General features: G+C 45.8%; 1 protein-coding gene across 1 annotated transcript in view; it reads right to left on the bottom strand.

Moving 5' to 3' along the window:
• The window catches only part of HYDIN (HYDIN axonemal central pair apparatus protein), a 342,406-nt gene that overhangs the window by 26,891 nt on the left and 303,681 nt on the right, over window positions 1–11,834 (bottom strand). Inside the window, 10 exon segments of the mRNA XM_007462964.1 lie at window positions 220–418; window positions 2,287–2,456; window positions 2,903–3,124; window positions 3,597–3,804; window positions 4,224–4,371; window positions 6,864–7,029; window positions 8,071–8,209; window positions 8,684–8,896; window positions 10,067–10,274; window positions 11,068–11,165. Coding sequence (XP_007463026.1) covers window positions 220–418; window positions 2,287–2,456; window positions 2,903–3,124; window positions 3,597–3,804; window positions 4,224–4,371; window positions 6,864–7,029; window positions 8,071–8,209; window positions 8,684–8,896; window positions 10,067–10,274; window positions 11,068–11,165 — 1,771 coding nt within the window.

The following is an 11,834-nucleotide window of genomic DNA, read 5'->3' on the forward strand; positions in this document are numbered from 1 at the left end:
ACTTGTATCCTTGATACAGTAAAGTTTGGTATTGAATGAGATCTATGTGATTCACTTGGGTCTGATCTGACGATTCACCCCTTGGTAGGACTGGCTGACCCCCTGACAGAGCAGCTTGGGGGCAGGAGACTTTGAGGGGGTGGCAGGTGGGCTCAAGTGGGCAAAGAAGGGCAAGAAGTAGGGGCGCCAAGCCCGAGGATCTCCCCAACCGGCTCTTACCTTCATTTCAGTGCCTTTCCCTTTGATTTCAACTACTTGTTGTGAGAGCCCATTGATTTCAAAGGGGATGAGTTCTCGATAATTGATACTTTCTCGGGGATAAAAGATGATGGGAATCTCCAGTGTCTTTCCTGGCTTCACCACATCAACTCGGAAGTTCACCTCGAGGTGGCTGGTGTTGGTGTACAAACACTCTAAGCTGGAGAAGACCAGGAGGAAGGTGTGTAAGCTCTCAGATGCCTGACCCAGAGGGGGAGATTTTGTCCCCTGTTTCTCTGAGCTGGATCCACTGCTTGATGTCCTGTCCAGTCTTCCTGGAGTCTAAACGTAAGGGCCGGAAAGGACTTCAGCAGTGATCCAGCCTGTGGTTTCCCGGGCACCGTCGAGTTACTTCCCCCAGATCACATCCAGAGATCCTGGCAGAGCCAGGCCTCAAATGCAAAGTCTCATGACCTTTTGCCCAGTGCTCTTTTCACTTTCTTTATCCTCTCTTCCTTGATAATGCAGCTCATGGTTTTGTACCCTTTCATAAGAAGGGGTGGCTTCCTGAAGTAAGTGGGTGGTAAAGCACAGTGGGGAGGAGTATGTGTCCAGAGTCAGACAGACAGGAGTGTGGATCCGGGCTCTATCCCTAACTAGCCATGTGACCTGAGAACAGTTTACTCAGCCCATTTGGATCTCTGTTTCCTCCTCTGTAAAATGCGGGTAGTGATGGCTACCTCATAAAATTGCTGTGAGGATTAAATGAGATAAAGTGACTAAATCAGTCACTAGAGAGGGCACAGAGGAAACATTCCATAAAGGTGAGCTATTATTATTATTGCTAATTGCTCAACTAGAAGGGACCTTCAAAGATCATGTCCACCCCCTTCACTTGTGGGTAGGAAGCACATAGACCTCCATTACAGCCCCTCCTCATCTGCCTTCTGGGTATTTAGAGAAGGACTCTGGCTAAGACAATAAAATAGAGCGCAATGCCTTAAGCAAATTAAGACTCAGATTAAATTAAATCAGGCAAGGAGGGGTGTAGGTAGATAAGATTTTAAGTTAGTATTTAAAATTACATGACACTCTTGTAATTTAACATTTAGGAGAATCATCATCATCATCACCAGCACCATCACCACCATCACCGCCAAAACAGTAGCAGCAGATAAAAAAAACTGAGCATTTCCTATGTTCCGGGCACTGTTCTAAGCACTCTCTCTAAAGGAACTAATTTAATCCTTCTAATAGCCCTGTGGGGAGGTACGACTATCCCCCCACTTCAGGCAAGGAGACAGAGGCACAGAGAGTTTAAAAATTTTGCCCAAGGTCACATAGCTAGGGAAGTGCTGGGATTTGAACCTAGATCTGTGCTATGTGATATGGTAGCCACTAGACACATGTGGCTCTTAAAGTTAAAATTAATTAAAATAAAATAAAATAAAGTTCTGTTCTGCAGTGGCACTAGCCACATTTCAAGTGCTCCACAGTCACGTGCAGCTATAGGCTACCGTACTGGACAGTGCTGACATACAACATTTCCGACACTGAAGAAAGTTCAATTGCAGAGTACTAACCTGGAGAACTTTGAATAAACATAGGTCTCTGGGCCAGTTTTGTTTTCTTAGGTCTGGGATAGGGCCCAGAAACCTGAACTGGAACATTCTACACAGGGATGGCACAGAGAGGCTGGATTTGAATCAGAAGGCTCAGGCTCAGTTTAGATCTGCCATTTACTGCAAGGTCACTGGCCTGAGAAATTAACTTTTTAACTCTCCAAACCTCAGTTCCCACATCTATTACATGCGGAAAATAAATGGAAGCCATCGAACCTCTTGTCAGGTCATTCGGCATTGCCCTCCTCATTTCCAGAAGAGGATTTTTTTTTTAGCAGAGTAGCTCATGGCTATCCAAGTATGAGTGTTAGCGGTGGGGAAAGGAGACTCGGGGTTCCTGACCACCAGTGTTTGAGGCTTTCCCAGAATCTTTCCTTTTCTGTCCTGGCAGGACCTCACCTGTGTGGAGGCTGTAGGACCCACAGGAGTGGCAGAATCATCTGGAAGCTCTGGGAAGTCTGCTTACCTCATAGACGTCTCTTCCTTGTTGGAGACAACTAGGATTTGTTTGTATGGGGGCATCCCAGCTTGGTAGATGAAGCAGGTCCCAAAGTTGTAGCTGGTGAAGGAGAAATGGACGGCTGGGCTCACGGCACAGCCTGAGATGCTGCACAAAAATGTTGGACCGTGGCTGATCTGTGGGAAGGGAATGGCAGGTGGAGTGTGATTAGAAGTGAGAGGAAAGGGCCCTTACGCCCTCAGGTGAAGGAGGGAAACAGTCGAGTGCTTAAAAAAAATTCAGGTCTCAGGGCTCCATCTGTAGAGATTCTGATGAACAGTTTACATGTTTATTTGAGGAAAGCAAGGTGGACTACTTTGCAACTGGGCCCGACATTGGCTCTTACTTTGCTCCTGCAGCGATGATTTAGTTTGAAGGCGGAGGGGTGTGCAGAGACTGCCAGTCCTTACCCAACATCTGCCTCCCAGGGCTTCCTCATTAGCAGGACTCTGGCTACCAATGTGCCTGGGAAACATGCTTGACTTCCCATCCTTCCTTGCAGCTAAGGGTGGCCATCAGACATAGTTCTCAAGACAGAATGCTGTGAATGCGTTCAGTGTCGGACAATGTTAAATGGTCTCACCTTGATTTTGAGTTCCAGGCCCTTCAAGACACATTTCTTAAATGGCTGGAAAGACAGGGAGGCGTGTGCACTCTGCCCCACATCCACACTGCCATCCATGGGTGAAAATTCCAAGTACTGCAGCAGGGACTTGGGGCCGGATAGCTCTGCCTGGAAGCTGAAGTTGAACTTTCCGGTGTTGATAAAGCTGAATTCACACTGGACACATTCATTCAACTCCACCTGAGACAGAACAGAGTTGAATGTTGAGTGAATGCAAACCATGGTTCCCTTCTGTGGGGTCAGGATATGCAACACGTTGGGGGAAAATACCCTTTGGGAAGTAGTGATGTCAGATGATTTTCGTGAGTTGAGTATCATTAGCTCAGAGAGTAGTCAGAGAGTCCAGCAAGAGCTGCTAAGTGAGAAGAATGAGATGACAATTTAATTCTTAGATCTCACTTGGTAGCAAAACATCCTTCTGTAGGTTTAAGACAAGCATTTCCCCCTTCTCTCCCATCTCTCCACCCTCTGAAAAGTAAAATAAGCTTTCACATCAAAACCATACACATTCTGCGGGTGGAGCTGCTCCTGGCATGTTTCTGTTCTCCTGGTCTCCCCAGCATTTGAAACAGAGATTCAGCGACTATTCACTTGTACTGCCTTTCCCAGCCGGTGTGGAAACAGAGAGAGCGAGGCCCTCTCTCATCTTTACCTCATAGAAGTTGAGAGTCGTGGTCTGGTTGGGAGTCAAGAGACTGATGGTGCCAGTCTTGTCCTTGCACTTGACCTCTACATTCATAGAGTAGCCCTGAGCCTTGACATTTAAGGTCAGAGGGTGGGCTTTCTTTTTCACATTGCAGATCAAATTGAAGTTCACTTCTCCTTCCTGCTTCGGTGTGAAGAAAATATCAATTGGGAACCTGGTTGGGGGCGAAGACAGCAGATTAGATAACTAGACCAACCTGTTAAAGAAGGTTGAATACTAAACTATTATACACTAGGAGGAAAAGACATCCTAACTCCAAATCATGATGAATTTTGAAGATGTGCCGGGCACGGCAGGCCACTGCTTTATGGATTTGCAAACACAAGGAAAAGATTTATAAACATAAGAAAATACTGAGAACAAGAGCTTGAAGTTCTCAATGCTACAATTCACTAGGAAAATTAACAACAGGGAATAAGTAGGACAGAGATGGGATTCTAATATCTAAATTTTAGAGTGGGGAGAGACTTCAGGGACGGGGCACTCTAAGGGAAACTGATTCTCCTGGCTGGTGGGCCTGGGACCCTGCCATGTTGGGCGAGTGCAGTCCTGGGGGCCTTCCTTTCTGTTTACCTGGACAGCGGTGGGACCCAGCCCTCCATGGGACACACGACCAGGCTGTTGCTGAAACCTTCAGAATATCGGGAGGTGTCCTGGAAGGCAAAATGGAACCTCTGCTCCTCCTTGTTGGTGATCTTCACGGTCTCCCTGGCCTCTCTGCCTGGAGGGGGAAACACTGCCCTCAGGGAGGCCTCGTGCCTGCTCCTGGCCCACCTCAGGAGGCACGAGGAAGCCTTCATAGAAGAGGCTCCGCAGCTTCTTTCCCTTCCTCTTCCCAGCTCCTCGGCCTTTGGCCTCCTCTCTTCCTTCTTTTTGCTCTACAAGGATCCTTCCTCCCAAAGGGACTCTACCTCTTCCTTCTAGAACTTTACCCCATCAACTGCCTGCTCCTCTTAGGTGGCTGCTCTGCCTGGGTCACAGCTCTCCTGGGATCCTCCTTGTTCCTTCAGACCCAATGCCTTCCTGCTTTTGTTAATGGGGGCTGGTAGGCCCCTCAGCTCTGCCCATATCTCTGTAAACAACCCCTGCATCGGACTCTTTCGAATTAGGCTTTGGGTATGTCACGAGTGTGCTGACAGGGCCCTGACTAATACATCTCCTATCACTGTTTTGCTTTTTCTTACTTTCGTTGACTACTGTAGAGCATTTATTTTTCCACATGAACTTTAGAATCATTTTTTTCAACTCCCCCCTCACCCCAATCATTTTGGAACTAAGGTTGCCAGATTTAGCAAATAATTTTTTAGTTTAAGTATGTCCCAAATATTGCATATTGCTTGGCATTCTGAACTATTATTCACTGTTATCTGAAATTCAGATTTAACTGTGCATCCTGTATTTTATCTGACAACCCTAGTTGGGATTTTAATGGAAACTCGATTAAATTTGCATTTAATTTTGGGAGAATTGACAAATGTTCAGATCTTGTTTGGGGGCATTTTAATAAGATTTTATAGTTTTATTCATATAGGTCCTGTGCTTTTCTCATTACATTTATCCTTAGCTATCATATAGGTCTTATGAATGGAATTTTTTGTTTGTTTCTAGGTGCTTACTGCTAAAAGAAATAGAAACCATTGATTTTTGCACACGTCTTGCATCCAGCCATTCCTACATTATCTTGTTGATTCCAGTAGTTTGTTTTGCTTTTCTCTAGAGTCTCCTGAGGTTATCTATGTATGAAGTCATCAGCAACAGCATAATGAGATAATTTTGCCTCTTTTTTCCCCAATGTTTATGTCAATTGTTTAATTTTCTTGTTTTATTGTATTTGCTAAAACCACTAAGAAAGTGTTCAATAATGACGGTGATAATGAACATCCTTGCCTAATTCCTGACTTTAATTGAAGTGACTTTAGTAGTTTATTACCAGATAATATCTGCCCCTTGATTTTGGTTAATCTTCCTTTATTCACGTTTTCCCCTCTATTCCTATTTTACTATTAGAGTTTTTGTTGAGAATGTCTGCTGAATTTTAGAAATGACTTTTCAGTATATATCAGTATGATCACCTGGTTCTTCTTTAATCTGTTGATGTAACAATTATATTGAAGTGCACCATCATTGCATTCCTAGATTAAACCCTGTTTTTCTTATTATTCTTATGCTACTTTGCTCATTTATTTGTTCAAAACCTTACTAAATGCCACAATCTCCTCCTATCTGTTTATATGTATCAGTATAAGAAATGTATGGAAGTAATAATACACATCACATTGTTAACACTGGTTTCCTTTGACAGAAAGGAAAGGATGAGATAGAAAGGGGGGGAATGATTATTACATTTTTCCTTATACAACACCACATTGATTGACGTATAAAGAATATTACTTTTATGAATAATAAAAATCTAATGAATTACTAAAAAATCCTCTGACTTTAGTTGTATTTTACAGACACACACACAACATCACATCCATGTGATAGATTCACAGTGTTATAAGGGACTTGCCAATCACTTCCTTTATGTCCTTCAAGTCTCACCTCAAATGTCACCTTCCCACTGCCCACTAGTATTCCTTATTCCCCTACTCTGCTTTATTCTTCTCTGGAACGCTTATCAACATCTGACATGCTATACATTTTGCTTTGTCATGTTTTGGTAGTCTGCTTCCTGCTACTAGAATGTAACCATCACGACGGTCGGGACTTGGGCTTTGTCCATCGCATTCTCAGCTGACAGAAGAGTGCCTGGCTCACACAAGGGGCTCAGTAATATTTGTTAAGCTGGATAAAAGTGTGAAAGGGTGGCAGAGAAATGTGATCACTTTGGCACAGAACAAGAAGCAAACAGATACAGCCATAATCTGGGGGCACATGCAAGCAGGATGGGGCTGACGTGGGGATCTGTAAATAAACATAGTCAGTCCAGGCTCCAAAGGAATCTTCCAAGTAGGCTCTGTAGCAAGCCTCCTAAATTTCCTTAGGTTATTGGTGTGTGGGTTTAGAAGACACCTGATGGAAATTAGATTGAGAGGTTGAATATTTTGTGGCCTTGTGAATAGTGATAGAGGCCCTCTGACATGCTTATGGAAGGCACCAGGAAGAGCTCCCCGCCCATGTCTGCTCCTGTAGCGCACTGCTGGGCTGGCCCCATGCCCCTCCCCCACAGGTCATGCCAATTCTAAATATAAACCAACAGGGCAGCCTTACCAATGAGGAGACAACTGAAGTTGAGATGTGACTTGTCCAGATTGATGAGAGGGTCAGTGGCTTTGCCTACCAGCAGGAAAGGGACTGTGATGTTGTGTTCGGGGATTAAGAAAGTCCAGAATGCTTCTGAGATGTCCAGATGGAAAGGTGTGAACTGGAAGATAATCTGAGAAGACAGTTTGGAGCAGAGCAGTTAGAGGCACTTCTGTGTGTTTACTCCATGTGCCCTTAGAGGCTTGCCAGCCCTGGGGTTATGCTGGCTGACATTACCAGGTCATCACTTCCTTTCTACCCTCTTCGTAAGGGCACGTAGGTTTAGCGGTACCAGCAACATCAATCTGTTTGCCCAGCCCACCATTTCTCGGGAGGTCTACCCCACTCACAGGCTCTGATGGCTAGGCTACCATATTTCATGCCCTGTCTTTGGATGGCATGTAAAAATGGAAAGATTCAAGGTAGAAGCTTGTAATTTGGGCTTTTCCTGAAAAGTCTGGGAGAACCGGCAACGCTGAGCCCACTGCTCTGTATAGTGATCTTCCAGAGAAGCACTGTGGCCAGCCAGCCCTGGTGCCCATCATTGCCTATCACTGTCCCTTTGGCCTGCGTCATTCATTTGTATGGTCTTCCTGAAGGCAACTGAATTCGGAATTTCCGTTTCATGGATTTATTTCTGCCTCCAAAATTCTCTGTGGAATTTACAGGACATAGGGTCCACAGATCTGTTTTGGCCAGCAAGTTCGTATTTCTTTAAGTCTGTCCCTCTGCTCTAAATCACTGTGTGGACATTAGGACTAAACCACGGAACATGACTCCACTTTTCTGTTTTGCCCTTTGGCCTGACCAAGTAAAAATACATCTGTGTCCTTTCATTGCTGTCAGTCCCTTGGACAAAAATAACTCTTTACTTCTTATTCTTGTATGAGTCCTAGTACAGTCCCCAGGCATTGGTGTCCAACTCTCCTTTCCTTGATTTAATAATCTCAATTTTTAAAACTTCTGTTTCTCCATGGCCAACCAAGAAAGCTCGGGTTTGTCTTGTCCATGAGGACTGCCTAACACATAGAGTAGCCACTCAAGAAACACTTGTTGACGGACACACGCTTAGGCTGTTCTCCCTAACTCTACCCATGCTCTACCGCAGACCTGCTATGCAGAGGGGCATAGAATTAATAAAGTCCTGAGTCAAGCGGTCCTCATTCATACACACCTCAGCTTTCTTTTCAGGGAGGATGAGGCCCTTTCCTGTAAGGCATGTGAAGGCTGGAGGGTTCCGGAGACTTTCAGTTTCTTCAGAGACCCAGCAGAAGGAGTAGGTGCTATTGGTCGGGTTCAGTATTGTAAAAGTCCTGGCCGAGGGGGGGAAGAATCGATAGCAGAGAGTAAGAAAGGGGCTTGAGGATTAAGAGAAACTTTTCTAGACTGTTCCCTAGCACAGTTCCTTTATGTGGGAATCAGAACTGTTCTGAGCACTTCGTTACTGCAGAAACAAAAAGTGCATCTCACTTGGGGAGAACTCTAGTGTGGCTAGAGCTCTGGACTTTGGAATAATAATGACACCAAGGGCTCTTCTGTCCCAGTGATCCTCTGTGGTCAAGGCAGTGGTCAGGGATCCTATTTTTATGTCTTCCAAGTTTTCCAGAGTGTCAAAACCAGGGAGACAGAAGTCAGCTTCCTCACGGAGGCAGTTCTCTAAAGTCAAACCCCAGGATAGCAAGCATGCTTCTACGTGTCAGTCTAGCTTGCTACTCTGAATTCCTCCTCTGAGTTTTAAGAAGGACTGACGGATATGAACTCAACTAGTGCAAACCTAAATGACTCACCGGAGATTCTTCCCTCCTATGCCCACGCTGGTGAACTCAATCACCCGGGTATTTGGATCCAGAGCCCCACCACTAGGCCCTCGGAGATCTGGGTTGCGCCGATGACCGCTGATGTAGTCCGAGTCTTTCAGGTCAAAATGGCAGAAGGGCAGGGAGCTCCGCCCTTTTGTTGACAGGACTGGGCCTTGCTCTCCAGGTGGCAGGTTAGGAATCCTGAGAGGATAAGGTTATTTTGATCTATTTTTAACTTTTTAATCGATTTTTGCTTTCGTGGTTGTAAATGAATATGACAACCATCAGAATGTGAGCTCCAGGAGAGCAGAGGCTGGGTCTGTCTCAGTCAACAATATAACCTCAGCGCCTTGAACAGTACATGATACATAGTAGGTGGTCACTAATTAATTGTGGAGTGGATGGATGCATGAATGGGCTGAGTATGAGGGGCCTGAATTCTGGTTCCTTCTGTATACCTTACTATGGCCTCAAGTTACGTCCTTTGCCAATGGTGAGAAAACCTCCCTGCTATAAGGTCAGCACAGAGTCTTTCCCTCTGGGCTCTTTCGTAGGCATCTAGTGGGATACAAAAAAGGACTCAGACATCCTTACAAAACTACCCTGAGCTCCTTGGAGAAAGTACACTAGATGTGAGCAGACCTCGAGCCCCAGCACCAAGCTTAGGTGGCCCAGGTGTGGGAAAGGTCCCTGCAGTGTGATTGCAGGGTTTCTATAGGTCTTATTGTTCACATAGGTCTCTGCCACCCTATGCCACGGATCACAGACTTCCTCTAAGGTAGGTGCTCTCCATGGAGCTGGCCGGGGAGTGGGTACCACATTAGGGACTTTCATTGCCAGATGTTACTGGATTGACTCTCCTCTAACTGGACCGGGGCCCCATCTGTCCCTTGCTTACTATGTACCAGGTCCACCTCCTCCATTGCCACCACCACCTAATGTTTATCGTACTTACTGCGTGCCAGGCACTGTTCTAAACTCTTCACTTGAATTAGCTCATTTAGTCTTCACAACTCTACAAGGTGGGTATTGTCATTTGCATTTTACATAGGAGGAAACTGAGTCTCAGAAAAGGTACAAGAAAGCTTTCCCAAGTTCATGCTTGCCCCAGGACTGGAACCCAGCTGGCTGCCCACCATCCTGTTGCCCAGTGGAATCCTGTACGTGGCCGGGAAGGGGAGGTGGGCGGGAGGCAGGGTCTACAGAGGGTTGATGAGCTATACAAAAGACTGGATTCTCCTTGTTCTCCAAAGGGAAATGTGGCAATGTGGGGCTGAGGAGGGGTCTGGGGCTGGAAAGAATGGTGGGTGTCGTGGGACAGAAGAGGGGCTAGGAGCTGCAGTGCTTTGTGCTGGGAGATCATCTCCTTACTGGCAGAAAAGATTGCTCTCGAAGTCTCCAACCTCCATCGGAGAGAATTTCACTTTGAGCTTCTGAGTCTTCCCCACGGGCACCATGCCTGAGACGGGCTCCACAGAGAAGGGTGGCAGGGAAGCTTCGTTCCAATGGTCCATGGCACTGTCCAGGGTGCTGCCCGTGTGCAGCGTGCCCTGGCTAAGCTGGTCATTTTGGGAGAAACCTGGGGGCAGATAGAGCGCCAGTGATATTCTGCACCTGCAGTGGGAGGGCAGGTGTAGGGCAGCCCACTCACAGGCCCTAGGCACCCTCTGTGGGCTCACCTCTGCTAGCGGGTATACTTTGGGCCCCAGGGCCCAAAGAATGGGCTCCCATCTCTCACACGAGACTCATGAAAAATACTTCCGTTAATTCCATCAAGTTTTCATGTTTGTTTCCTTTTGGCTCAAGGGGGTGGGTCAAGTAGATGTCTGTGGGTCATGTGACTCAAGAATAATGGGATGTGAACATAATTTTTGGAGAATCATTGCTTTAAAGTAGGGGTTCATAATCTGGGGGCCCATGGAAAAGGGCTCATTAGAAAGGTCTGGGAATCTCCAAGTTGAAAGAGAGTTAACGGATAATTGCCCACTAAGTGTTGGGCTCTTTTTAAAGTGCAAATTGGGCATGGGTGTGTATTTTCCTGGGGAGACAGTTCATAGCTTTCATCAGTTTCTCCAAGAGTCTGTAATCTTCTAGAAGGTTAAGATCTAAGAGAAAAGATTCCTAGGGATCTGTGAAGGTTAAGATCTAAAAGAAAAGATTCCTAGGGATCTGTGTGGGCCCCAGGAAGGCAGATCTCAGCTCTTGAGTTTCTCAGGCCCTTTTGGCTCTGCAGATGCCAGGAGGCCTCTGCTCTGCTTCTCCTTTGCTTTTTAGGGGGCCGTTGGAGCGGTGCTTGCTTCTCCATGAACAAGGCTCTTGTACTAACTGGGGACCCAGTTCAAGCCCTGGGTTTTACCCGTCACCGCATGTACCTTGGTTATCTGGCATCGCAAAGCTGACAGCCTTTGCCGTCTCTTCTGAGATCCAGCTGAATTCCAGCTGCACATTTCCTGAATTAATCAGTTCAAACCTGCAAACAGATCAGGGAATGGGACTGAGAAACGTGCTTCAGATTTCTGTCCTGTCTGCACACCATCTGTACCGTTAACTTTCTTACATCAAGTCACTTCGTTTCTTAAATATTTCTTCAAAGACAAGTTTTAAGCAATTTTATCTGAAATCATGCATGCGATATACTTGTTATATTTCCTTCTAAAACACACACACACAAATATATATATATAGCTATTAAAAGTAAAAGTATGCAGATGTTTAGCACTTAAATCATCTTGCATACTACCGGCAGCCTGTGCAATGAGCTCTCAGCCTGCATCATGGTAATCCTGAAAAATTCCCATGAGAGAGGAAACAAACTCTATTTCACAAGACAGCACCTTCCTCGGGTGCAAATTCCAAAGACTCTCCTTTCCTGAATCACTTTCCACCAGAAACAATGTCCTTGTGGTCAGAAACCATTTGACCCCTGCCTCAGATGCCTTCACTGGCTGAGACACATACTTGTCTCAAATTCTCAATTAGTGGAGACTATTCTTGTCTCAAGTTTCCCTGCTCTAAGACAAGAACTGGGAGATAGAAGCTTTTTCTGGAATCAGGATTAAACTTGATCACAGTCACAGCAAGAGGATGAGGCCCTGATGTAAGAAAATGGTTGTGCAAGAGAAAGAAACACACACGCTCT

This window comes from Lipotes vexillifer, unplaced genomic scaffold, assembly GCF_000442215.2.
Source record: "Lipotes vexillifer unplaced genomic scaffold, Lipotes_vexillifer_v1.1 scaffold70, whole genome shotgun sequence".
Taxonomy (NCBI): Eukaryota; Metazoa; Chordata; class Mammalia; order Artiodactyla; family Lipotidae; genus Lipotes; species Lipotes vexillifer.